A 27694-nucleotide genomic window follows, 5' to 3' on the forward strand; every position below is an offset into this window, starting at 1 on the left:
TCATTTTAAAGACAAAAAGCTGGAATCTGAACTTAATACTGAAATTTCCAGCTGCTATACCACTGGCAAGATTCTATTTTGGGATGGGAACCTAAACCACAAACTACCAGGGAATTCGATTATATCTCAACTGGGGAGCACAGCACATTCAAAACCGTAACACAACCCAAACTTAAAATAAGCTGAAATAGCTGTTTGAGACGAAGCGCAAGGTGTTGGTTCTAACTTGTGAAATACTCGATACGACTGTTTTTCAGAGCTGCACCCCAAAACAACCACGCTGTGACTGATAGTAACACGAAGAGCTCCGAATCAGAAGTGCCTGTAATGCCTAGAGCTCCCAGGCATCAAGAAGCATGGATTATTTCGGAAGAGGCTGCCCCGCACGTGCTCCTCTCACCCGCATATCCCCCACGCTGGGGCTCCTTTCAAGCACACGCAGGGATGCAGTGGATATCTTCGCTTGAAGACCTCTGGGTACGCAATTCACCTCCTTAGGTACGCAGTCTCATTGCTCGCACCGTTTTGTAGCTTTTACCTTATCAGCTGCCATTACATCACTTACCGTAAGTTACGGTGACAGAAGGACACCGCAGTTAGAACTCATTACCCAGAAGAGAGAGCGTTGCCTGGCTTCACTTAATCTGTGTCGTCTGCCATAAAGCCATAGCAACGAACGCACACAAAAATCATTACACAAAACAATTTATCAGGAGGCTGCAGTGGGACGGGTAGCTGGTAAGGAGACACTAGAGCAGTGGCACAAACACAGACCCGACACAGTGAAGCACCTGGTTGGAGGGGCTCAAAGGAGCCAAGTGGGTGCTCTCCTGCTGCCCCCACACAGCGTCCACCCCCAGCAAATCTCCCTCCTGGGGTCTGCATCTCTGGTGGTACCCTTGGCCAACCCCACAGGCAGCGATGGGCAATAATCCCCCAAACTTGGGATATTTGGATGATGGCAGTTTCGCACAGATTGGGCGCAAACGGTTAGTAAAGACGAAAACAGTGTAATAACCAAAGATGGAAGGGAGAGCTAAGCAGAGCAGAAAGCACTAAAACCCAGGACCAAAGCTCACAAGGGCACACAACGCACACAGCACACGCAGGAGAGCACGGGGATGGCTACCTGTGAATGAAGCATCCCAGATGCCCGAGTCCATCCCTACGTTTCAGCTTCTACTTTTGCTGCCACCAGAGACAGTAACTCAGCCGCGAGCACCAGCCAGGCAAGGGGAACCCTGCCCTGGAGCAGGCAAACTCTCACCTCCCGGCACCGCCATGCCAGCGGCTGGCCACAGAAGGCCTCGCTCTGCCTTCCACGTGCTCCCCTGCAAGAGCCTTCGTTCTCCTCCACTTTCTCCACCGGAATAAACACCAGAGATGCCTCTTCACACACTGTACGCTCATCTACTGCCAAGAGACAGAGCAATATCCTTCCAACGCTGAGCAACAGCCCTATGAACTCCAGCCCAGAGACATTACACCAGCACGATGGAAGATGCTACTTACAGCCCTGGGGACCGACTGCATCACCCCTACAGTAAAAGCAGCACAAGGCACAAAAGGGAGAGCCACAGGGCTCCAGACCACACTTTGACCCCAAGGAAAACACGAGATAGAGAGCACACCCCCCTGTGCAGAGCTGCAAATCAGCAAGCCTGTTACGACGGCCAAGCTGCAGGATTCCTGTTAAGAGAAGTATGCAGATAAAACGCTTGCTCCATACAGCTGACCTAGTTCTCTTATCAGCATAGCCGAGCTAACGAGGAAGTATCAATCTGTTCAGAGCTGCTACCCCAATTTGTGGGATTCTGCTCTCTTGAAGGCTGCACGCAAGCTTCTTCTGAGATCATATTCCTGAGTGACATGTCATAAGCTTTTTTTTTTTTTTTCCCCCTTTCTCCTTTTAATCTGGGAAATGAGCTTGGGGTGAAAGCCCAGTACCAGCTAAGGATGGTGGTTATGAATGCAGGAAGAGCTCCTTTCCACCAGAGCTTCGTTAGGTTCTTCCCAAATCACCGTCTCAAACGCAGCTGGAGCCCACCACGTCCCACCGTTCCCGAGCAACTACCTAAGGCACAGGCACTTCTTTTGAACACGACCGAGTCCTAGCAGCAGGAAAGGACTGTATTTTCCCCTACAACTTGAAGCAATCCAACATGCCCAAATGAAGTAAATGGCAAATGTAGTCTGTGTCTGAAGCAGCTCCTGGTCCAGGGTGCAGTCCGTGCCCACCAGCGATGAGCCCAAGCTGGAGGCCAAGCGGTACCTGGGTGCTGGGAGCCCAACACAAAAGCACAAAGAATAACACGTGCAGGATTTCCCCTTCTGCACCAGTCAAGAAGAGGTGCAGACATGAAGATAATTCGGTTAACACGGTATTTTCTAAGGTAAGCACACTTCCTGCTGAACTCCAGCGGCTTTAAGATATTCCTGGAAACATCACGCTGCTTCTCCTTGCTGACAGTTAAGTGAATCACGCCTTAAAAAAAAACGGCAAGAAGATTTATCAAAAGGAGAAATCTCCAAAGGCTTTGATAAACTGTTTTCTATTCCTCCCGAATCACAACATGCCGTGGCATCCACAGGAAGAAGCTATAAATGCTGCGGATGTTTTGAGGAGAAGCCGTCTCACAGCGTTGGGTACCGGCCCTGAGGCACCGTGGCCTGAGCCCCCCCAGGAAACCCAGGCCTGCAGAGAGCGCGCCGCTACGAACACGGAGCCAGCAGGGCCGCGAATTCCTCCCAGCTTCGAAATAAAGCAGAAACAACGGCTCAGCACAACCCAGGCTCGCCAGCAGAGCCGCCAAGTGTGACTCAGACTGACCAGGCGGGGATGCCGAGCTCTCCAGATGGCCCTGCCTGACCGCAGGCCCTCTGCCGGGCGGCAGCGGGGCCCGGCCCGCGGGCAGGCCACGAGGACGACGGCTCTGCCTCAGGGCCAGGCCCCACAGCAGGGCCTCTCGGGCTCACGTTGTGGCCGCACACGGTTATGGTGTCCAGAGTCTGCTTCTGGCCCCATGACAGCAAAGACGATGACCCTGACGCGAGCGGTGTCAGGCTGCAGCCCCAAAACAGACCGGCACAGCCGGCCGTGCCCTCACACCGCACTTTGGGATGGAGACACTACCCCAAGAAGTAATAACAGACTTAGTCAGCGCTCTGAAACACCTTGACCCGCATCCTATCTACGCCGGAGCCCCATCTAGTGACTCTCACTGCTTGCTAACACCCACCCAACAGGCGAGGTACCCAAGCGTGGAGCTGCTTTTGCGGTTCTCCAAGTAAAAACGGCGACCACTTGTCAAAGGCAAGGCAACGTCCTTGACAAAGAAGATGCAGAAGGTTCAGGCTGGACGGCGTGAACACATTTCAGATTTTAATGCTGTACAAATAAGCTGCGAAATGGATCTCAATTCTCACAGTTGGAACTGGCACGTACTTCTCCAGATTTCCATTTGCTGTCCTGCCAGCTCTTCTGGCCAAGCAGCCTATAATTCAAAGAGCACCATTGTCATTCTGTCCCATTTCCGTAACGTGCAATTTGAAATCAGGGTTGGGGGGGGAGGGAGGGAGGGGCTGGAGGAGGCTACAACTCAAACCCAGATAGTTCGATCTGCTAACTCGACTTCAAATCCCTATCTCGTGGTACCAATTACGGCCCCTTGAACATCCGCTTCAACAAAGGGCTCCGAGTTCAAACGCATTTCCTCTGTCCTACAGCTGCTTTTCGGCGCAGATCCATCCGGGACCAGAGCTGCCGCCCTGCGCCTCGGCACAAACCCCAGACCACACTTCTGGGCAGAACCCGGCATCGGGAAGGGGATCGAGGGATTGCAGCCTGCATCTGGTGACCTTTAAGCTTTACTTACCTGTTGCCTCGACAGGCATGGTGCTGCGCACACAGCCTCAGCTTTCACCCCTTTGACAGGGCTCCTGTGGCATTTACAGCACCGCTGGAGGAGAGCAGCCAAAACAGCAGGCGGTATTACACCCAGATAAGCCCCAGCTGGTTTTTATGTGATCTTTCGTAGCGCTTCAGAACTCCCCTAGTAGACCAGAAGATCAATGTAGCAAGCGCTACATAAAAAGAACAAAAAGATAACCTCTGCCCCCAGAGAAACATCAGGAAGCAAAGCGAAGAGCGTAGAGATAACACACATACGTCCAAAGTGCGGTGAAACAGGAGGCCAAACCTGGGCAGCCTACCCCTCCAACCACATCTTGAGAGGCCTCACAGAACTAACAAATCGTTCCAGAATGCGGCAGCAGCCAGGAAAAAGATGCTGGGAAGCACAACACCCAGCTAGGAGCGTTTTGTGCAAGGACAGCTATGCCTACACGTCACGCTGTGCGAAAGCAGAAGTACGTCTGGCAACTTGCGTTCGTCTGAGCTGGCTCTGAAGTTTTTCCTGCCTTGCAAACCCATCTCAGCAGATCCAAAAATGAATACGAACCAAAAAAAAAATCATCTCATCCTCCTCCTGTTCTGAACAGGACAGCTTTGTGGCTGTTCATTCTCCAAGACGCTGATACTTACGCCAATCACACTGCAAGGAACTAACCAGCAAACCCCCACACCTCGATGCGTGCTGGTGCAAACACGTGAGCCGCCTGTGTAACGCACATGCTTACTCTTCCCAGCGAGAAGTACTCCCAACCTAGTACCTGAAGAGCCGAGCAAAATGCTTGACCTCGCATTTCCCACTTGGAAAGAAGAATACCAGTCTGCTTCACCCAGACAACTGCAAGAAATGGTTGCGACACTGCCTCGGTAGGATGAAAAATACCAACCCAACGCCATGCGTACACCCCAAGCCATCGCATGCTTAGGATTCCAGCGTGAGATAACACACGGTGAAGTTTCTGAGCATTTAAAGTGAGGGGAAAAATTTTTAAAAAAGCGGCTCTGAGACCTAACGCGGCGCTGCGGCTGCTGGCGGGGCTGCGCTGATGCCTATCTCCGTATCGAGTGATCATCTGCCCAGACCCGCCAGCCTGCCCGGCTCCCCGGGGACAGAGTGCTTACTACGGCTTGAATTTGTTATTGCCTGCTAATCCCTGGTGGTGCTAATTATCCCCATTATCAGCCTGTCTGATGGTGCCTGACCCACGTCCAATATCCGAATTCACAGTACCGGAGGATGTCGAGTCCCTGCCAGGTTTGCACGGAAGAGAGCCCTTCGAGACGCAGTATTTCGAGACAGCACTTTTATACGTTTACGTGAGATAAACAATGGGTTTTCAAGGACCGAAGAACACAGTCACTATGGCAACTATATGCAGAACCAGGGGGCGGAGGGGGAGGGAAGGAAGTTGCCACATTTCAGAAGGCTGGGACCAGGGTGAGCTGAAATGCAGTACCCAGGCTGCTGGCGCTGGGAGCTGCAGGTGAAACGCAGGGCCCGGGTTCATGGATGGATGCAAAGAGGGCTTACTTTGGGGCAGGCCACCCCCTCTGGTTTTATGACGTCTGGAGCAGACGCTCTTGACAGCGCTGCAGAAATGGTCGCCTTAATATTCGGCTACGGAGGACGTACATTGAGTGAATATATGCAGAGATTCCATGGCCAGACAAGATTTGCTGAAAACTTGCACCTCCTTTGGAGAGCCACAGGAAGGCCAGGAACCTTCCGAACGGGAACACAGATCTACAGAGCTTCAGAGGAAAGCTGCTAGCTCATCTCAGTGCGTCTGACCCCATCAGGCTGAACCTTAATCACTTTAAGTCAGACCCCACCACTACCCTAATGTTATTTCCACTGCTTTTCCAAATTCAATTATTAAAAGGGAAAACAAGAGAAACCTAATTATGAAGGACTGAGAGGCCCAGCTCAGTGTCGAGCAGCATCACGATAACTGATCCAACCACATCCAGCTTCCCCCCACTGACAGCCAGACCTCAACAGAGACATTACACGCTGCTAGCAGGAGACGTATTAGCTATCACTTGTTATCATCAACAGAATTCGTGCAAGACCCAGCAAACAGCGTTCAAGAAGCAAAGTGATAACGTTGAGGAAATGCACCTCTAAACCAAGGAGACCTCTTCTTTTGATGGGCACCAGCAGGCCGGCAGGCTTTGACAGAACTGTTGTTTTTTCCCCTTAAGGAAGGGATGCCATTTTCAATATTTCTGTCAAGTTCCTTGCTAGCTCCTGACCTGCAGAGCAGGATTTTAAAGCTTCTGTGGTATTCCATCACACAAGTCTCCTCCATTTCAGGAGCACTTTGTGACCTTCTACAAAGATGACAGCTGTTAAGAGATTACAGCTGTCTCAGTAGCATGAAGAATTTTATGGGAGAAAGGTAAAAAAAAATAAAATAATAAAAAATTATCTATTTGAGCAAGCGCGCAACAGTGCCTGAACAGACACCTTCCATTTTATGCTAAATCATTGCCTCCACTCACATCCTGCCATTAATTGTGACCATTTTCGCATTCACTACACAAACCTACGAGGCACGTAGAATGCTAATTTACAACGGAATGAAAGCAACGATGCTGTCAACAGGAAGAATTTTACACCGCTTATAATTGAGGAGCAGCCTTCGGTGCAGAGACCTGGGCGTCTTAAAGGACGGCACCTGCTGGCTCGCTGGCACACGCTGGTGGCTTTGCTCCTCCGAGGGGCATCGGCGCGGGACGCAGCACCCGTCCCCACTGCTGCACCCAGAGGCTGGGCGCCTCCTGCGTCACCCAGCACGCTACGTGCTGATGCTATCGGCTTAAAGCACATGCAAAATCACCTACCGAGCAATTATAACCTCGGAAAGAAACTAATAATCCATTTGAGCATAATCATTCACACGGGAAAAACAGACCAAGACAATCCTACTCACAAATAAAGCGCCCAGTAACCGATCCCTACCCATACTGGTGGAATTATTCCAACACAGCTGGAATAAGCAGCTTCCAGCCCTAGCTTTCCTGAGTCACATCAGTCAACCTAAGCATTTCTGCCTTAGTTTTGACGTGACATTCACCCCGGTAATGTCAGCATCACCTGCGTTTGTGCATGTTGTGACAGAAAATAACAGCTCATCTCCTATCAGCATACAGCCACCAGCGATCTGACTTTTCAGATAGGTCCACATAACCAATGCAACCGTAAACTGAAGCTGTAAGCAGTTTTTAATCAGACAAATTTCAGCGTTAACAGCCAGAATTTAAACACACCAACAGCATTAGGTGGGGGAGGCTACAGGGAAAATACTAAAGGAGAACACAGGCATGTAGTTCTTGCTCATGTGCCCTGTAAATGCTTAAACTGGGGCACTCGAAATCCTCAGTGAGTTGCTGTTCCAACGCATCCGCATGGAAGGCCTGCGATTATCACGAGAGCCTTGGTAAAACACCATCAAAACAAACAAAACCAGACTTTAAAAGTCAAGCGAAATGTGCCTGCGAGTTTGCATGAAAGGACATTCCTAGCCCTGGGAGTGGTGCAGCGATGACCTCACCGAGTCGAAAACTCAGGCCAGGAAGTGTTTTGCTCATGTCTTCAAAATAGGAAGTTGGCATCCGAGCTAAGTATATTCCGAGCAATCAATAATCAAATTAAGAACAATGACATAAATCCTCCTCTAATCAAAATGCAACTTCGTGCTTTAATGAGCCATTTTATGAGACAGTCGTTAAAGTCTCTAATATTAAATTCGACATGATGCCTGTAACAGTTACCGAGAGCAGATCTCTCATAGCCCTTTGCTGTATCAGTCAAGAAAGCCGATATTTTACCCTTCTGTGCATTCCATCTCATTGCCATTACACTGAATCCCTGCCTTTTGCTTGGAGTGAATCCCAGAAGTGACAGATGCAATAAGCATGAAGATTTAACTTGAAAAATCCAATGATGTTTGAAAAGGCAGCTCACTAGAAGATAGAGCAATGCCAGCAGAGAACATAAAGAGACACACAAATGCTGATTAAAGCAATCCGTAGGAAAGCCTACAAGTGACCATTGAAAAATTACTGCCGTGAAGCGCTACACGAAAACAAATGCTCCCTGAAATACACCTGAGCGTGTCAGGTTTTACCGTGCTCCGGAAAATAATAAAACAACACAAAACAAACAGGCACTGACTTTACCACAACAGTATCTGATCTCCTACCTTTGTGTACACAGTCTCTAGCATACGTGAACGTTAGCTGTCGTGCGCTCACCAAGACGTTTTATTGCGATCTGCCTTTCCCCTTGAGCAGAGCGGATGATTCAACGCCTGCTATTCAAGGGAAAGCCGAGCGCCTCCTGCCCTGCCCCACGCGGGGGACGAGCTGCCCCCTGCTCCGGCCGTGCGTGCTGCCCGTGGGGCGCAGGGTGCCGCTTCGCTCCGCTCTCCTGCGGCGGGCACGGGGCTGAAGGAGAGGATAACGCCCGGCAGCGTGGCTGCAGCCCGGCCTGCGATTAAACCGGAGCCGGTAGCAGCGAGCCGAACGCCACGCAGTGCTGCAGTGGAAGTGTCGCTCGTCCACGTCGCCGACGTCCCCGGTCGCCGACACCGCTCCCCGCACGCAGCTGCAGCAGGGTGCCGGACGCGCTCAGAGCCCCACGGGCAGGCTGCACCCACAGCTGTTAGCGCAGAAACCCCGCGCCCAGGGGCACCCCTCCGCGACAGACCCACGTCCATCGCTCTCACTGCCGTCCCCAGACCGCTCCCGGTCCTCTGCTGCGCCCCGGGGCGGTCACAGTACGCGGGGGCACCGGGGGGTCGCCGTACCGGAGCCCATCGGGAGCAGCCCGAGGCAGTACCGGGCCCGAGGCCACCCCTCGGGGGGCAGCGCGGCAGGACCCGGCCCCAGCGGCCCCCAGCAGCCCCCGGAGCCCCGGTTCCTTTTGTCCGCCCTCCGCAGCGCCCCGGGAGGCGGCGGCGGCCCCGGGGGCTCCGCGCTGCCAGCGAGCGGGGCCCGGCCGCGGGACAAAGGGCGGGCGGCACCGGGCACGGGGCAACACCGGGAGGCACCGGGAGGCACCGGGGGCACCGGGCGGCGGCACCGGGGCGCTGCCGGCAGCCGTCCGGGGGGAGCCGCGGCCCGGCCCCGCTCCGCCAGCGGCCGCCACCTCCGCCGGATGCCGGAACCCGCGGCGGGGCCGCGCCGCTCCGCTACCTAATAAGGAGGCGAGCGCGGAGGAACCGCGGTCCGCAGCCGCCCCCGCTGCCCCCACGGGCCCGGGAGCGCTGACAGCCGCTGCCCCGCCACGGGCCGGGCGCTAACGGGCGGCCCCGCCCGGCCACCGGAGGCTCCCGGCTCCCAGCACCCGCTCGGCCCCCGCCACCCTCCCGCCCGCCCCGCCGTCCCACCGGGAGCCCCCCCCCCCGCAGCCCTCCCGGCCCCCCGCGGCCGCCGCGCACCGCGATCCTGAGCTGCAGCCCCGCGTCCGCTCCTCAGCCCGGCGGAGCCGCCCCCTCCGCTGCCGCCGCCGCCGCCGCCGCCGCCCGACTGACCGCGGCGCTCGGGGGCGGGACCCGCCCCTGCCTGGCCCCGCCCACCCGGCCGGCAGGCCCCGCCCCGCCCCGCCGGTACTGGCCCCGCCTCGCTCGGTGCTCCGATGAGTGCCAGGGCGCTGAGCCAATGGCGAGGCGGCGCTCGCCTCCACGCGCGGTCGCGCGCTCTGTCTGCCCCGCCCCTCTGGTGGGGGCGCCTATAAAAGCCGTGCCGTGAGGGAGGGGGCTGGTGGCTGTCCTGAGGGGGTGCTGGGGGGGGACGTGGTCCCTTCACGGCCCCGGCGGGATGGGCGCAGCCACGCTCCCCTCAGCCACCTCACCCCAGTACCTCCACAAATATTTAGCCCCTCACTGAGTCCATGCCCACAGTGGTCCCTGCTGCCCCTCAGAGCCTCTTCCCTCACAGCACGGCCATGGCCAGCAGCAGCTCCCTCATGTTCAGCCCCTCGCTGTGCTCACAGCCAGCCCCAGGCTGTGCTTTTATCTACAGGGTGCACACAGATGGGGACACGGAGGTGCTGAGCGCAGGATGGGGTGGGCTGGGGACACTCCGAGCACAGCCAGGGTTGCTGGTTCCTCATGAGCCCCCAGACCAGTTTCTCAGCAAAAGCACCAGGAAAAAAAACAAAAGTTCTGCAGTAAAAGCAAGCGTTGCCTCGTCTGTCATGGTGGTTAGCTGGTGGGAAACAGCACAACCAACAAGACGGTGACAGAGCAGGAGCTTGAGCCTCTTCCCCAAACCACACTTCAGGGGGGAGCACAGCAGCTGCCTTGAAACCAGAGGCTTGCACGGTTGCACCAGAAGTAAAGCAAGTTTTGGGGAAATCAGCTCGTATTTGCAAAGAGGGTTGTCTTCCTCGCCGCCATCCCACGGCAGAGGCCAATTTTCACTAACAAAGAGCAGCCGAGGTAGCGCAGCGAGCACCTCAAGGCGCCGCGCTTCAGTTCCTCCAGGAGCACAGCGGGGCTGGTGACACCAGGCCTGCGCCCGCGCTGCGCGGTATTTACCATACATGGCCAAAACCCAAAGCTAGTCCGACTTCCTTACACGTTTTGGCCAATATTCTTGAGTGCATTTGCATGTGGTTAGGTGCTGAAGGGGCCCAGGTTTTTTTCAGGGGAGAGGCACGCCCGTGACTTCCTTTGCAATAGTGCAGAGTTTGGTGAAATTGTCGTGGTGAGCTAAGAGCCTCCTCTTCCCCCGTGAAACTGCAGCAGGAGCGCAAACCACACCGCGTTAGGTGGTAGCTGGGTGTAAAAGCATGCAGAAGGCCTCTGAGAGGTGCATTTGTCGTGGTTTTGCTGGTCTGACTGGATGGCAGCTGATGGAAACGCCAGATGCCACAGTAGCTACAAATTAAACAAACAAATGCTATTTAACGTTTGCTGAACCTTTACACAAGTTTAACCACTGCTTCAATAAGCAGGAAAGTCTCCCTTATGTACCGAGCAACACCTTGATAAAAAATGATACACCCAAAGATTAGAGCGGCAAGGCTGCATCCCCGCCAGGATCCGCCCTCAGCACCAATTACCACGAGCTTAATGTCTGCCTTCTGAAAGCCAGCCCAGCACGCTCACACTCTGCCCTCATCCCTCAGACAACCTCTTTGCAGCTAAAAAAGAAGAAAAAAGGCAGTTTGGCAGCCTCGGAGCAGACCTGTAGATAATCTGTAGTTTAGTCGGTTTGGATTGTGATTCATATTTTCCATACAGGTACGTGACTTGCTGAAGGTCACATAATGAGTCAGTGACAGAGCTGATGTCTCGATTGCTGGTCCCTCTGCTGTCAATTTGATATGTTTTGAACCTGTGCATCTGGGTTAAAGTGTTATTAAAATTGTTCATGCAAACATATACAATAGCCCTTGTAATGCTACGGTACTGCATGTGTATAGCTTTTAGCTCAAAACAGTGGGCAAGCTTGAAATGATGTTGTAATCACGTACCAGGCGATGTTTTCCTTGGGTCTGAAATACAACAGCAAAGGTAGAAGTACCCAGCCCTACCCAACAGCTTAGAAATAAAAACAAGTGATATTTCGGCATCCATTTAAAATGGGAGTGATTAAAATGAGAGGAAATGATACCTGTTGAATTTTCACTAATGCTTCATTGAATGTTTGGGTAGAAATGTTCCAAACATCACTCAGATCCTGACCTGGATTAACGAGCCGTGTAAATCCCAACAGATCACCATACAAGGCGATGAAGAAATGACAAATATTTCGGGCTGAAGTCTCTACAACAGAAATAATGGCTGAGGATTTACACATGCTCTGTGGTTCCTCTGTAAACAGTAATCTTCATCACTTCAGCTGAATGAAATAATTCTAACAAACAGTACTTAAATTATAGCCAGTGTGATGCAAGCCCAACAGCTTGTCAAAATATGTCACAAATTCTAATTTTTGTAGAGGAAAATATCCTATTACCAAATTCTTGCAGCTACAAGGAATCCGACAACAGATTTTGTCCTTCTATTTTATCGGCACGAGCACGCCTGATGATTAAATTTTGCAGAAAAGGCTGAGAATTTGTTCAAAAGTACATCTGACTGGTTTAAGCCATCGCGCATCTTAGCCTGCGCTACACTGATGCATGATTGCTGCAAACAGCCCGTCTCGCAGCCTTTATAGGGAAACAGCACCGTGTCTGCAGACTCCACCTCTGAAACTTATGTCAGCAGCTAAAATTAGCTTGCTTGCAAATATGCATCTATTCCATCCATGCCATAAATTACTAAGACGATCTTGACATGCCTTATAAGTAACGCATTCGGTATGCCCGCAGCCTTCTTTGCCAGCCCAATATCATCAGCTCTGGTTTAGAAAAGGTGAAGGAAGAAGCACCAGAAGGTACAAGGGCTATTTTCAAAGGAGTGGAGCACAGCTCCTCGTCACCTGCCCGAGACGGACTCCCAGCACAGCACAGGGCAAATCCTTAGCAGAATCTGAAACAAACCTCAAGAGTTTGTGTCCGTGCGAGTCCCCTCCCCTGATGCTGGCTGGGCACCATGCTAACAGAAGAAGCATTTTAAGACAACTAAATAAGACATTCAAGCATACCCTTCATGGAAAGTAGTGACTGTCTGCAGGGGTGGATCTCATTAGGGCCTGAGCAGCTCCCCGGGACAGGTGCTGAGTGCGGCACCTCTCCGAGGAGAAATGCTTGGGCTTGGCTGGCGTTGCGAAGCGTGGCCCGGGGTGGCTCAGCAAGCCTGGATGGACAGCAACCCAGGCAGCCTGCCCCAGGAAAGTCACTTGCGGGATGACTTTATCTCAAACATTTCAATTTGCTTAAATCCTCATGGCTAAATATATTGTGAACGAAGGAAAACGGCTTGCAGAGGGTTTAGAGAGATCAGCAATTTAAAGTCTGGTTGTTTTGCAGCTTAACTGCTAAGTCATACAAACCATGCCAGACATGACAGTTTATCTTTCAGATTTCGGGACTACAAGCATCCAAGTTATGCAACCTTTCCAGAACATTTGTGTCCGCTATCTTTCTATTTATTTCATGAAGCCTTTGGATTTATTACTCTTAAAGAAAACAATCAGAGGGAGCAGAGCACCAGGCTGTCCTACCTGAAGGCTGTGTTTTTATATTTCTTCCCACAGGCTCTCTTGGTGGAGTTGCACCAGGCCAGATTGAGCAGCGCTGAGAGGAGCTGCTCCCTTTGGTGTGGTGCTGTTTCACTTAACCTTACTGGGTGTGCTTATTTATTTATTTTTTATTATTTTTGTTTTATGTAGAGCAATCTGAGCTGACTGCAATGAAAAAACCCAATGCTTTCTATGCAAGGCATGGCATTCGATCTGCTCTTCCCGCCTTGCTTCCTCACCGGCCATTAGGCTCACACTGAAAGGCGAGGGTGGCTTTACCACGCTGCTCACCAGCCTCATATTTCAGGGGTATGTCAAGGATCATCGAACGCCGAGAGCTGCTGAGGTCCGGTGGCTCGAAGAGGTGCCAGCGGCCAGCTCGCGGCGGTGGCCTCGCAGCGCTCGGCTCCTGGGCCCAGCACCCGGCTGGGAGAGCGCGAGCAAAGCCCGCTCGGCTGGGCCTTATTCAGTCCTCGGCCAGAAAGGGGAGCTGTGGAATTAGGAAATGAAGATGACGAGAGCAATACGCTCAGCTGGGTTTTTAAAACAACAGCTGGGAAGGGCGAAGTGTGAGGGCACGTCGGAGACGTGGACGGGGAGGAAAGATGAACGTGTGAATTAAGGCAGAGGGCGAGGAGTCAGAGCCTTGGTTTTAGCCCCAGATCTGCCCCCCCCTTGTGCCCCACCGAGGCCCAGCACCGCTTCCCGGCACAGCAAAGGGGGTCGCAGCTCCAGCCCCTTCCCCGCAGCGCGGCCAGGGACCCCCGGGGGCGGCAAGCAGTAAGGAGGCAGCATTAGGCCGGGGCGGTTATCAATCATTTATGCTGCTGTTATAAATGATTTAACACACATTTCATAAAGCGCATCTCACTACATATGCACACCCTCCTGCGTGCTATGTGCAGTAATACAGACGTCAGACACATCCATTCCAAGTGCTCTGTAGGAAAGGCACAGAAATGCCTGCTGCCCACTGGCTTTACACTGAAAGGAAATCTTGAAATTAAATTCTAGCTAGTCTTTTTCCTCTCCGTCCCCATGTATTTTTCTTCCCCACCATTGCCCATGATCATGAAATAAATCTTCCTTTTTTTTTTTTCCCCATTTTTGCACTAAAGGGGAGGTGGTCCCAAAACCTCATTAAGATGTCGGGACACCAAATAAAAACGAAGCAATTAGTTGCAACAGATGGGATTGTCTTTGTCGCCGTCTCCGCTATACCAGCTGATTAACTAGGAGGAGAGAGACAAGAAAGCAGAACACAAAAAAAAGGATGAAAAAAGCAAGCTGTATTTTATTTACAACGTGAATTTCCCGGGGTTGACACTTCCTATCGTTCTGAATAGCAGGAAAAAAATCGGCCAGGCACCACACAGTGAGCAGGGGCTTTGAGCGTGGCCAGTGAGGTGAGGCTGGGCGCTGTGGTTCCTGCGGCACTCCATGTTACACTTATCACATATCCTAGTCTCGTCCTCATTATTCAATCAGTTTTGAAGCCTTTTGTCATCTTGCTCTGTTTCTCTCCCTGCTGTCTAGGACCAAGTTGGACTCAAGGTGCTGGAAAAATCAGAGGTATAAGAAAGGAATCACACAGAGGTAAATACAAGCAGGATGTTCTTGTGCAGTCAGGCGGCACGAGGCGTGGGAAGATGCACGGTTAGAAGCAGATACGTTTTAAACGGACCACATCACAGCGAGAGCAGAGTGAGAAGCTGTCCCTACCGTTCTCTATCGCAGCATCTCCACAGCTCAGCACCCAAGAGATTGCCATCACTTCCCAGTCCTATTTCTTTACAGCGTGAGAAGGCTAACGTGTCTCCAGAGGCTTCCTAAGAGGCTAAGATCCGTTTTTCCTGGCTGTGGGCTGTTTGTTACCGCTGACACAAGCACAAACCCCACGTCAGTGTTCTTATTCTGCCTGGTGCTGTGGCTGCTTTCAACGCGAGTCATTGACAACACAATGTACCCAGCCTGGTGGGATAATCACACCTATTTCTTAAGTAAATGTGTTATTCAACCCAAAACCAGCATAGATTTCCTGTGCCCGAGCATGTGTATTTTCCCTTATAAGGAGCTCCGCCACCGCAGAGTGTCAATAAGCAGGAGGTGCAGGTTAAGCACGGGTCTGACCCCCCCCTGCAGGACCCGAGCGTTCAGTTCTCACCTCTCCCCATCCCTGCACCACGCTGCTGTTTCCCCAGCACGACTCCGACAAAGTTCAGTTATTTTTTTTTTGCGGCGAAATGGCTTCCAAGTTGGTGCCGTTCCCTGAACGCCTTGTTCAGCTAAGTCACAGTGCGGGAGGGAAAGAACCCAAGGAAAATAATGCCTCCTCGCTGTGCCGTAATTACACAGAGATAGATGACACTGGGTCGCCCAGCGGCTGGCTAGACAGAGGCAAATAAGCACACGTGAAAGTGGGAGAAGGTACAGCGCAGGCGCTTCGGCACTGGATCTGTTCATGACAAGCAGCACAGCTGGATATTGCACATCCTTGTGTCCAGGAGAGCCTTTGCCCAGCAAAGCCCCTTCCCGCAGAACAGATTCACCGCCAGAAGTGTTTTCTCGACGCTGCCAAACTCGAACCAACGCCTGCTTTTCCTCCTACCTCGACAGGACCGTAGCTCGACCCAGCCGTGCCCCGAGTGGCTCCCAGCTGCTCCGGGCTCCTTCCAGCACCGGCTTTCTGCGAAGCTCCGCGACCGCACCGCGCCACCTCTGCCCCCACCCCGCGCTGCTCCAAGCCCCCCCCCAGCCTCCCGCGGCCCCTGCCTCACCTTTCCTGGCGCTGCTGGCCGCCGCCTTCCCCTCCGCTGCCTTTGCCTTTTCGAAGGTTTTCTTGGCGTCGGCGACTTTGAGCACTTTCTCATCCTCCTCCTGGCTCTTCCTCCCCTTCCGCTCCTGCTCCTCGGGGCCCCCTCCTCCCGGCGCCCTCCCTCCCGCCGGCTGCTCCGCGCCGCACTCGCCCACGGCCGCCCTCTGCTCCTTGGCAGGCTTTGCCAGGGAGCTGCACGGCTCCAGCAGCGCCTCGGTCAGCGCCACCGTCTTGCTCATGCTCAAAGCCAAGCTCTCTTTGCTGTGCGACCTGACCGGAGGGGCCGGAGGGGTTTTTTTCATGCTGTACGAATCCAGCATCTCCAAATCTATTTCTTCGAGCCATTCCCTGCTCTCCAGGAGCTGGCCGCTGTTCTGCCTTGAAAGCTTCCCAGCGTCTCTAGCCGCTGCCGCCGCCGAGACCATCCTCTCCAGGCTCTTCGCCACCTGCCAGTCCACCTCGGGCTTCCTGACCGCGTCCTCCTCGCCGTTCTGGCAAGGGTCCGGCGTGCCGCCGGGCGGCGGGGCGAAGCCCAGCGCCTGCCTGAAGCCTTCGGCCGCCTTGCCGCCGTCCCTGGGGACGTGGGAAACGGCTGCCGCTGCCTCCTGCTTGCTTTGCAGGATGTAATCCATGAGCAAGGCGTTGCGCTCGAAGCTGTCCGACCTGATGGGGACGCTGGGTTTGTTCCCCTCCGAGGGGCAGCTCGGCGCGGCTCTGGTCACCTGCCGGTTCTCCAGGCTGCTCTCCGAGTCCGAGCGGCTCAGCTGCCCGCGCAGGGCTCCCTGCAAAGCGTTGATCCTCTTGAGGCTCGGGCTCGCCACCTTCCCGTTCCCCGGGTAGCCCTCCTGGAGCACAGGTACCTCGTGCTCCGCTTCCCATTCCTCGTCAGGCTCTGCTTCTGCCTCCTGCAGCAGCCGCCGGTACTCGCTCTCCTCCAGCCGGTACACCACGGGCTTCACCGTCCGGCTGGAGCCCGGCCACCTGTGCCCAACCTGCATCTCGTACACCTTCGGAGGGGCTTCTCCTTCCTCCCCTCTCCCGCGCGCTGCCCGTGCGGCGCCTTCATCCGAGCTGCCGCTCATCGGGGCCCCGGCAGGGACGTGCGCCTCGGCCGCGGGCTGGGGAAGGTGCCCCAGGCCCTCCTGGCCGCGCGGACTCTGCTGCAGCAGGGCGTAATCCTGGCATGCCACTGCGGAGGCTGCCCGGGACGTGGCGCAGTCTCTGCCTCGTGCCTGACTTGTGTCATCCCGTAAATATCCGCAGGACTGCCAGGTGGATGCTTCCATGGCTGCCAGCTCGGTCCCCGTGATCCCCGGTCCACCCGCCCCGCAGCCGGCCGGGCTCCCTTCCCACCTTGGGTCTCGGCAGACCGTCGGCACCGCCTTCTCCTTCCTCCGGCCGCCGGGAGAGACACGGGGGCAGCTTGGAAGCCTCCGAGCCTGGGTCATGTGAACCGGCGGCGTGCAGCCTCACGGCCGGCCGGGGTGGGAAATGCACGTTGGCACGGTGGAGCCCGCGGCCGGCGGCGGGGCAGGGGGCTCCCTCCTGGCACAGAGCTGCTCCCTGCCCAGGCAGAGCCCACCCCAACGGCTGCAGAAGCTTCTTCGGCCGCTGGCCCGTAGCCCCTCACAGGCAGGACTCGCTGCGCATCTTTCTCCGGGGGCTCTCCCCCTTCCCCCTGCCCGCTGCAGCGACAACTCCCCGAGGTCCCGCGCAGCGACAAACCCCCGGCTCCCCTCCGCTCTCGCTGCTTCCACGGGTTTGCTGCCAGGCCAAACGCTGCAGCTGCTGCGGGCAGGGTCGCCCCCCTCGGCTCCGCCACGGATTTTGGGCAGCGCCTGGCACCCCCCCCGGTGCCCCCAAGCCCTCTCCTTGCTGGGAAGCGGCGCGGTGCTGGCATGGGGCCCCCGGGGCCGGGGCCGGATACGCTCCGTGTAAAGCTTGTGGAGACACGGACCGGCTGCACTTATCGGCAGGAATACGTTATTGCTCAGGGAATTGCTGGGGCATGAGGAGTACGCCCGAGATAAACACAGAAACCCAACAGCAGCCTCAGAAACAAGCCCCCCTTGGGAGCCTGCAAACCGTAACTTATCAAAAATCCCCGCTAACGTGCCGGGTGTTTCTCCGAACGAGCCTCCGAGCAGAAAGGGCCTCCCTTCGGATGCTGCTGCCGCTGCCAAGCAGGCTCCTGTAAATCCTCCGGCGGCTGCGGGGGGGGGGGGGGAGCGGGGGGCTGCAAGGCTCGGGCCCTGGCCGCGCAGCCGTGGATGCCTGGCATGGCAGCGGCCGCGCCGGCTGCATCGCCAGCGGCTCCCCAGCGCTTTGCCTTTTATGGTGCAAGCGCTGCCGGCCGCCCTGCCCGGCCCTGGGGAAGAATCCCGAGCCGGGATGCAGAAAAACACCTAAATTGTCCCAAAGGGCACGCAAGCGGGTGCCGCTTCCCGCGTTACCCCCCCCACCCAGGTCGGCATCGCCTCCCTGCCCTGCCAGCCTGCGCGGGAGGACGCGAGGGACGACTCCTGTCCCGCTCCTTATCAGCCCGCCCGGCCCCTCGCGGGGAGATTTCTCGGTGCACGCCGTGGAGCCGCTCCGCAGCGAGACAAAACACCATTTGTTACCGCTGGAAGGGCTCGGTCCCTGCCCAGGCTGCCCAAAACAAACCCTCCAGGGTCACCAGACACTTGACCGATAATTCCTTTTTTTTTTTTTTTTTTTTTTTTTTTTTTTCCTCTTTGAGGCAATGCCCTGGCTGCCCATACCAAAACCAATTTAATTTCTCTTTCTCACAAATTACGAGACGTTATCTTGATTTTGGGGCTGGCAGGTGCACAGCAGGGCTGGTACAGCCTGAGTTTGTCACCCCCAGCCTGCCAGGAGAGGCTCAGCGAAACCAAGCCGGCGGCACAAAGCTTCTCCCCAGCTCCGCGGGCAAAGCACGGAGGGGAAAAGGCCCTGAGCCCATGGCCGAGCCCAGGAGCAGCCACCAGGGACCGGGGCCGCCCTGCTTTCCCCTGGGAGCTGCTTATCGAACTCCACGGAAAGCCCGACGGGGGAGCAGCGCCGTGCCTGCTCCCAGGCTGTCTGCATAAAAGGAAATGGCAATCACGGCCGCGCCGCTGCCGCCCGTCCCTCGAGCCGGAGAGGAGGACGCTTTTAGGGCAGTCGCGGTGCCAGGGCTGGGGCCGAGGCTGGCATGAACGCGGCGAGCTCAGCCGCAGCTCCCCGGAGCATCCTCGGCTGCTGCCACCGGGACAAAAACGTGGGCGCCTGCAGGCTGAGCCCCGCCGCCCCTTCCCACCTCTGCTGCGGAAGCCGTCGCGCTGCTCCTGGGCAGTGCCACCTCCCAGCTTCTGCTCTGGAAAACATTCCCGTTTCTACTTCTTTGGACAGTCAGAGCAAGGTCCGACCGTGACCCAGCGCGAACAGCCCCAGAGGCACCGTGCTGGGGCTGCGGGCAGCCCGCGAGGGGCAGCAGCGTCTCCTGGTCGCGGCGGGGGGCTCGGCCTTGCCTTGCTTCTCTCTTCGCATTGCCTCGGCCACTGAAACCACCCTCGCCCGCCTGCCAAGCCCCCGTTCTCCCCCCAGCAGCACGACGCCTGCTCTCCACCGCTGCAGTCACCCAAATGTGCAGCCGGGACGGGCTGGGGGGGGGAACCACGGTCCCGCGGGAGCCCGGCTGCGCCCCAGCCACGAGCTGCCCACGGGGGCTCCGCGCCGGCTCTGCTATAAATAACGCCCTGACGGCCCTCGGAGAGAACGCTGCTGCTCCAGATGTTGCCCGGGTTTGCCATAGCAACATCACAACAGGGATGTGACATTCGGCCGTAACGAGCGCGGCGCCGCAGAGGGCCGCTGCTCCAACACCACAACAAAAAACCAGAACTCGGTGTCCCGGGTTGGGGGGGGGGGGGGGGGGGGGGGGCTCTGCGCAGCTCCCCGCCAGGGCTGGGGCAGGGCTCCGTGCCCACCGAGATGCTCTCAGGGCCGAGCAGACCAAAACCTCCCCGAGCCCACCCCAAGGAGCCCAAGGCTCGCTCCTCCATCACCTGCAGCCGATTTGCCCGGCTGGGGAGCTGCTGCCCTCGTGCCCACAGCGCTGCGAGCGCAGCCCGGAGTCGTGCCTCCCGTGACATGCACCCGGCCCTGCTGGGGCTGCGGGGGGGTGGGGGGGGGGAAGCTAAATCATTTAATTCATCCCCATGACTCTGCGGACTCCCTGCTCCTCACCCTGTGCACGTGAGGAGCGGGGACGTTAGCACCAGCGAGGCGTAAAGCCAGCAGCAACCGTCGGCTCCTTCCCTGCTCCAGCTGCCAGAGCCAGGGGGGTCAGATCCTGCGCCTCGCCCCGCGCTGCCCCTGGTGCCACTGGGGTGAGGAGGGCAGGCAGGACTTGGGGCTCGGCTGCCCTCGGCAGGTGGGCGATGGACGCCGCCTGCCCAAAGCCAAAGCAGAAAAACCCTGAAAAGCAAATTATTTCTGGTGGGGGGGGTTAACAACTCGTTGAGGCAATCAGCAAAGGGTGCCAAGAGCGGAGAGCATCCCCAGCCTGCGCCTTGCTCCTCTGCCAAGGTAAACACTGACATGTTCCTCCCTGAAGCGGCTCCGAGAGCGAGAACAATCCCGGGCAGTAACAAGACTCCTCGCAGGGCTGCGAGGCCGATGCTCGCTGTTTGCCTTTAAAGGCAAAATTTGGTGGATGCCCAGGAAGGGCTGGGCTCGCGCCGGGTGGATCGGGGGGCGGCAGCAGGCTCGGCTCGGGGCAGAAGATTCAGCTCCCCGGCTTCCACGCTGGGTTTTGCTTTTCGGAGGAGAGCGTCGGGCAGGTCGGTGGGGATTGCAGAGCCCCCGGCGCTGCCGGAGCACCGAGTCCCCTCTCCAAATAAGTCCTTTCCCCGCGCTGCGCGGGGCCGGCTCGGCACGGAGCAGGCGTCGCTGTTGTGTGACTGCTCTGCTGCCAGCGTTCGCTCCCTGGGGGTCCTCAGAGCCAGCCTGGGGCTCTGAAACGAGGCTGGACGGGGAAATACTGATTTCTGTTCTGCTTCTGTCTCCGGGATTTAAGCCTATTTCTATTTTGTTCCCTTTTCCCCTGAAAAAACCTGCAAGGTGAGCCCATGCCACAACCCGGGCGCGCTTCTGTGCTGCTCGCCGTCCCAGCAGGGCAGCTAAAACACGTCCAGCACGGCAAGGACACAACCAAGAGGGACAAAGGCATCTCCCAATCGGGCCTTCGGGGTGGAAGAAGAGAGCCAGGACCCAAAGGAAGCAGCCGGGAGCACAGCTGGGAAGAGATTTCACAGGGCAGGGGAGATGGGAGCCAGGGGGCGGCTGCTGCTCGGACATTTTGCACTGGTCGCATCCTTCTCTTTCCACCCCACCGTTCCCCATGGTCGGGCTGATCCTTCCCCACCCCCAAAACCACTGCAAACCACATTTGTAAAAGGAAAAAAAAAAAGTTTATTTTTCTCACGAGAAGCACATAAAATATACAGTACATTTTTACAAACCAAAGTAAAAAAAAAAAGTGCATTATGCATCCCCTACCGCGAACGTACAGTACAAAAGATACTGCGTATTTAAATATAAAACCAGAATTAAGAAATACGATGAAATAAAAGGAACACTGTTATCATAGAGTACAGCAATGCACTGGGACAGCTCCACGTTACTCACCCACCCCTCTCCTGCCTGCGGCCGCTGCCGGGCCAACCCCGTGGGACGGGCAGGATGCCTACGGGCATCACACGGACCGACAACGCCCGGACTGGAAATAAGGTGCCAGTTTTGTGCATTTGGGGTTTTCTGTCGGGATGGGGCCGGATTGGGGCCATGCCCGGCAATTGGCTGAGCACCCCCGGACCCCCCCATTTCTGCGCTTCGATAAACAATGCATAGATAAACGGGGGCACCGCGCACGGCGCTGCCTTGTCGTGGCTCTGAGCCAGGCGGAAGGGAAGCATCGAGCAGCGCCGAGCCCTGCGGGCTGGGAGGTCGACGTGAGGAAGTGGTAACGGTCTCACTGCCACCGGATACACCAAAAGCACCAAAAAAAATGAACAGCAAACAGCAGAGTTTAACAGCTCAGCATAAATACACAGTATTTGTAAACTATTCTTAAGGCACTCAATTGTAAAAGAACAATTACGATACATGGAAGAGGAACAAAAGACATCTACCTTCTCATGCAACAAATCTAACGTAGTCTGCGAGCGTCAGGTTTGGCTACAACCCCCCCCCCCCCCCCCGAAATGGCACACGAGTGCTTCTGGCGCACGTTGGCCACGAGCACAGCTCGTCCTGAGCTACGCCCCTGCCCGACGGCGTCGTGCCGCACAAAGGCTGCGCGGGGGCATCGGTGGCACCGCCGGGCTCCAGCGGCAGCAGCGGTCCGTGCTGCACCGCGCCGCGGTTTGTGCGCAGCGGGGCTTGGCAGGCACTCGGGAAAACAGGAAGGAAACGAACGTGTTCGCTTGCATCAGCTAAGGGCGTCTTTCCGAGCTTCTTCAAAGCCGAGCCCCTGCTTCTTTCCTGGCCGGGCAGCAATGGGGAGCGCAGGAAGGTGTCCGCAGGGCTGGGAAAGGAGCTGGCAAAAACGCGCGGTGTCGAACACGAGCGACCACGCGAGCGGCCTCTGCAAGCCTCAAGGCCGCCGGGTGTGCTGGGACCGGAGCCGAGCACAGCACCGAAACGGGCCCTGGGTGGCTGCACGGAGCCTGCAGGCGTCAGGCAGAGCCCTGGCCCCCCCGCTGCCCGTCCTCTGCCACCCAGCAGGCATCAGAGTCCGGTATAGACACGGACAGCAACACCGATACGACTGCCAGCCCCCAGGGCCAGGCCACCTCGGGCAGACACTGAGCACGGGGGAAGGTCAGGCTCCAAAAATGAGCCCCCGTTTTCCCACCCTAAACAAGGCAAGGACTCGCGCATCTCCTCCAGGGCTCCCTCCCGTCGGGCTTCCACTTCCAAGCACCTTTCACGGGACAATAGGAAACGTGCCTTTTAAAACGTCCATGAAATTTAAGACTCCTTACAGAGGGACGCTTATTTACTGATTCCCAGTCCCCGTAATTCCTTACACTGTTAATATAAAAGAGTGGGGTCTTCTACTTGAGGAAAAAGAAGTTAGTTCTGGGTTTTAGGGCAGTAAGACACGGCTCCCTTTCTCAAGGCATTGTTTCTGATTAACACAGGCTCAGAATGACGGCTTGCAGTCCTGCTTCCTCTCTCACCTCAACGAGGGGATTTTTAAGAACGGCTTCGACAGCGCTTGTACAGGTTTGGAGCTCACGCTCCCAGCCTGCGCGTTCACGAGCAGACACATCGGATTGCCAGCCCCGACCCCTGAGGTCTGTTTTGACCCCCAGGCCTGCTTCAAGCTACGGCCCTGAAGGAGCGGGCAGCTGTCACGGTTCTGGGGGGGACGTGGGGAGCCCCGGCACTGGGAGCACATCCCCTGTGTGCTTCCCGAGCTCTTCCCTCACCTTCACTGCTCCGGTCTCTCCGCAGTGAGCCCGTTTTTCTGCTTGATGTTCAAGGCCTGAAGCCCGAGGCTCGTGCCCAGGTCTGCAGGGCCCTCCCGGGGACGCAGCCTTTGAGTCAGCCTCGCAGGTCGCGCTGGCAGCGGGTCCGGGGCGATGGAGGAGGCAGCACGGTCTCTGAGCCAGGACTTGCCCTCCAGTGGCCAAATCCCACCTGAGCGAAGCCGTAATTTTGGCAGCCTCACCCGACGGGCAGCTGCAGAGTACCGCGGGGAGGAACCCAATGTTCTTTAACCACCCTGCACAGCTCTGGCTGCTCGGGGAGGTGGAACCAGCACCCTGCTGTGCCGCTGCCCTGTGCTGGGCCCCCAAACCCTGCGTGTCCCACGGGCTGTGCGCCCCCAGGGAAGAGCAGGATTCACCCCCTGGCAGCACCGTGGGAGTTTCCCCACTGCCACAGCCTGCTGGGAAAGCGAGGGCACAGGAACTGATCCTCATCCGAGGACAACAGCACTCATTGCAGAAGACGCACGCTCACCTATTGCCTGCTGGGGTTTCAGTGCACAGGGCACCGGGAGAGCCACCGCTCCTCCCCAGGCATCGCGTGCCACCGACAGCCTGACCAAAGGGTCCCCACCGCCGACACAGCACCACACAAAGCTTCACTAAGGTCCACAGTCACTTACTGGCCAGGCTCGTCATTATTACTGGGACATCACAAACCACGACGACAGCAAGAACACCCAAAGAACAAGACACCTCTCCACGCGAGCACAAGCCTCCGACAGCAACACAGTCCGGATGCCATTCCGTCACCGACATGAGACAACGACAATTCACCTGGTCACGCAGCAAGGGACTAACGCCAGCAGGTCACACCGTCGATACGAACACAGCTTTACACTCCTTCACATGACGAGAGCACTCAGTGCAGTAAAGCCCGTCTCCACTCCTCCGGGACTTTACAGTTAACAGTAAGGGAATACCTTCGGTCAATGGTAAGCACTGTGGGAAAAGCCTCAAAAAAAAAAAAAACAAAAAAAAACAAAAACAAACCAAGACTAAAAGAACAGAGGTAGTGTTCATGTCACCATTTTAAGGATTTTTCCACAAGCGCTTGCTTTAGTAGAGACTTGTGTTTGTTCTGTAAAAAAAAAAAAAAGTCATGACTAATTATTTTGCTGAGACTTTGAAACGGAGCATTTCAGCATTTTATATATATAGATAGATGAAGAGATGTAAGTATCTATCTATATATAGACACACGCACAACACCACATTATTATACTTGGCAAACAGTACTAGAAATAGCATCCTGCAGGACAACAGGCAATTCACACACAGTCCTCTTCTAAGCCATGCAATACATTTTATTTTCCCTTGTGCCATTCATCATGACCCATCACGTTTCTTTTTCTCCCCACGGAAGAGTACACGGAGGGGAAGAAGAGGCGGCATCAGATGAACTACTGCAAGTCAGATGATAAAACTGCATCGGTGCAATGAATAAACGCCTTAAAAAAAAAACCAACAGAAACCAGAAATCCAGCCTCCCTCTTACTCCCCCCACAGAAGGCATCAACTTTTGCCCATCCAAAGCGTATTCTTCAAGTTTCCGACAGCTGGCTTCGCTGCCAGCTTGGAGCTGGCATCCGCACTCCTCGGAGTGGGCTGTGGCTCACAGAGCACGGAAGACTCGCTGGAAACGGCCTCTTTCGAGTCCGTTATGGTTGACACGTCCATGTCGCTGGACAAGTCCTCAGAGGACAAGTTAAGACACCCCAGCTTGGCGAGGGAATTGGACCTTTTCAGAGGAGACGAAACAGTCAAACCAGCCAGCCGCAGCCGGGTCTCGATCTCCTGAGTTCGCTGCTTCACCAGGCCGGGCTTGCCCCGCACGCTGTGGATGCTGTCGCTGCTGGAGCTGCGCGTCAGGTTGGAGCTCCGGGAGGACGAGGGGGTGTAGCAGATGGTCTTCAGGAAGTCCTTGGTGAAGCTGCTCGTGTGCTCCAACCTGCACACGACCGGCGTGGAGGTTTTCTGAGAAATCCCCTCCAGCAAGCGCTTGACCTCTAACTTCACTTCGTTTTCGGCATCTTCAGGTATCAACGGTGTTGGTCTCAGAAGAGGGACGAGGCCGTGATGTGAAATCAGGGCTTCGCTTTCCTCCACGATGCTGGGCTCAGCCCTGCTCAGGGAGCCCTCTCTGAGCAGGGACGAGGCATCTGAGGGCAGGCTTTTCAACCGCTCTAGTTCTTTGGTATGTTTCCTGACCAAGCCCGCTTTCTGCAGCTGAATGAGAGACTCCTGATGCTGCATTAAGTAACTGTTTGCAGTCGGCTTTTCCAAGTCTTTACTGAACAGCATGTACTTCAGATCCTTGGTGGGTTTGCTGTCTTTTCTGGCTAGAGACTCTTCTTTCACCAGTTCTGCACTAAGGAGGCTCTTGTCACAGTGTGAGTTTCTCCTGGGCTGCAGGGTTTTGACCGGGGTTTTTGGTGCATCCTTTCCTTTCTCTGAAACGCTGCACTGCTGATCAGCCACTGATTTACAAGTACCAGCTTCCAAAGTGCCAGTTCCCGCTGACAGAGGAAGCGGAGCCTCGTTATTTTTAGTTCTGATTACCTCCTCTGCGCGCGCCTTGCTGGGCAGGTGGTCTGCCAAGCCGGAGGGGATGTGGGAGAGGAGGGCTGGCTGCGTGCAGATGGTGGAGCTGTGACGCGCAGAGCCGGGGTTCAGCTTCTCGCACTGCTCCCCGAAGGAGTCGGGAGACAAACTGGCCGAGGGGTACATGCAGTCAGCACAAGACTGATAGGGAGGTTTGACTTTACTGAGGATCCCAAATACGGCATCGTGCTGCAAGAAAGAAAACGGGTACAGGTAAATGTGAGCAGAAAGCACATCGGCAGAGCGAGAGGCACAGATCGTAACACACATTTACAGCTAGGCAGCTTTGAAAGGAAGCCCATTTCACTTCTCTTCAGGCCCTGCAGCAGGAACAAAAGCCACGTACTTTCCCAGCAGACAACATTTTCAGTGGAAGAATACCTACCGTTTCGAGCGATGGTCATGCAAGCAAGTTGCCCAAAGCAGTTTACAGTGCACTCACACCTGTGTGCTCTCTCTCTGGCATCTAAATCCATAGCTTGGGCAAGCAAAGCCATGTTCAGAAGCACTTCGAAAAGGAAGCAGCTCATCATGGAATGAAAGGCTTTATCCAAGTCAAATGAAACTGTGCTATGAAGATGAGAAGAGCAATTTCACTTGCAGTAGAGTCAGCCATGCTAATCACCTACGTTTCAACTCCATACGCACCTCAAAATCCTCTGGGCAACTCCTTTTGCTGTTGTTGTTATTCAAGTTCTCTCTATTAAGCCTGCTCTCCTCCTTGTGCATGGACAAACGACGCTTCCACTTCTCCATTGGGTTTTCCTCCCTGATACCATCCTCCCCTGGCTCCCCGGGGCCCAGCACCAGCCTTGCCTTCCGGGGGCTGAAGTCCAGTTTCTTCTTCACCTCCTGGAAACCGCTCAGCTCCGACAGCGCCTCCACTGTCTCCAGGCCCTTCGCCACCTCCGGCCTCCCCTCCGAAGGCACGGACGGAGGCTGCCTCACCAGCGAGGTGGCGCGCTCCGCAAGCGCGTCCCGCTCCAGCTCCTCCACGTGGAAGAAGCTCTCCCTCTCACCGGGCACCTTGTTCTCCAGCAGCGTGTCCGAGAGGCGGCGGAAGCAGTAATTATACCCCACAGGCACTTCTGGGCCGGCTCGGTTGTCCAGGTACACCGACTGCGAAGGGGTGTCCAGGTCAGCCAGGCGGTTTTCGAGGTCGACGTCTAAGCTCTCGAGTAAGAAGTCTCCTGAGCCCGTGCTGCCGTCTGTGTTCTGAGGGAGGTTGCTCTCTGCCTGCTGCTTCCACAGCTTATTGTGGCGCTGCTTGCTGGGGGAAAGGACAGAGAGACGAGTGAGAACAGTTAAGCTGCTGTTGACAGCCACGGCAGAAGCTGAAGGCTGCTCGGCTGCAGGAGCATCCCTCCCTCTCTCCTCATGGAGAAGATTCACAACCCCGAACAGCCAGGCTGGTTGGCAAATGCAGCCCTGCATTCCCATCCACGCAAAGCCATCTCTAGCATCAGGACTTTGCCCATCACGCCTGCCTACTCCACCATCTCTTTGGCTCAGACGACTCCTGGCAGGGCCCTGCACCACACACACGACGGGAACAGAGACGTCTGCCAGCGCAAAATGCCCTGAACCAACACCTCTCCACATCTCACGGCACAGTTTCTGCTGAACCAGAGTGAAAATTTGCCTCCTCTTTCCCCACTAGAGCAGAGGCCAAGTCGAGCA

At 55.9% G+C, this 27694-nt stretch overlaps 2 protein-coding genes and 1 long non-coding RNA gene across 4 annotated transcripts in view; 1 reads left to right on the forward strand and 2 right to left on the reverse strand.

Moving 5' to 3' along the window:
* CORO1C (coronin 1C) overlaps positions 1-9478 on the reverse strand; it is a 39939-nt gene extending 30461 nt beyond the window's left edge. Inside the window, exon 1 of the mRNA XM_035565759.2 lies at positions 9358-9478. The gene's annotated coding sequence lies outside the window, so the exon portion shown is untranslated. The remainder of the gene's footprint in view (positions 1-9357) is intronic.
* Positions 9479-20579: 11101 nt separating this feature from the next.
* On the forward strand, positions 20580-21501 carry LOC118257619 (uncharacterized). Its single transcript, XR_004781648.2, has 2 exons — positions 20580-20695; positions 20976-21501. It is a non-coding gene; the product is annotated as an uncharacterized LOC118257619 (long non-coding RNA).
* The window catches only part of SSH1 (slingshot protein phosphatase 1), a 35685-nt gene continuing 29443 nt past the window's right edge, over positions 21453-27694 (reverse strand). For both annotated transcript variants that reach the window (XM_035565756.2, XM_050714293.1), the window contains 2 exons: positions 26663-27284; positions 21453-26203 (listed from right to left, as the gene is read on the reverse strand). In XM_035565756.2, the coding sequence (XP_035421649.1) occupies positions 24926-26203; positions 26663-27284 (1900 nt within the window). In that variant the 3' untranslated portion in view covers positions 21453-24925. The remainder of the gene's footprint in view (positions 26204-26662; positions 27285-27694) is intronic.

The sequence above is a fragment of the Cygnus atratus genome, chromosome 17 (assembly GCF_013377495.2).
Source record: "Cygnus atratus isolate AKBS03 ecotype Queensland, Australia chromosome 17, CAtr_DNAZoo_HiC_assembly, whole genome shotgun sequence".
In the NCBI taxonomy this organism is placed as follows: Eukaryota; Metazoa; Chordata; class Aves; order Anseriformes; family Anatidae; genus Cygnus; species Cygnus atratus.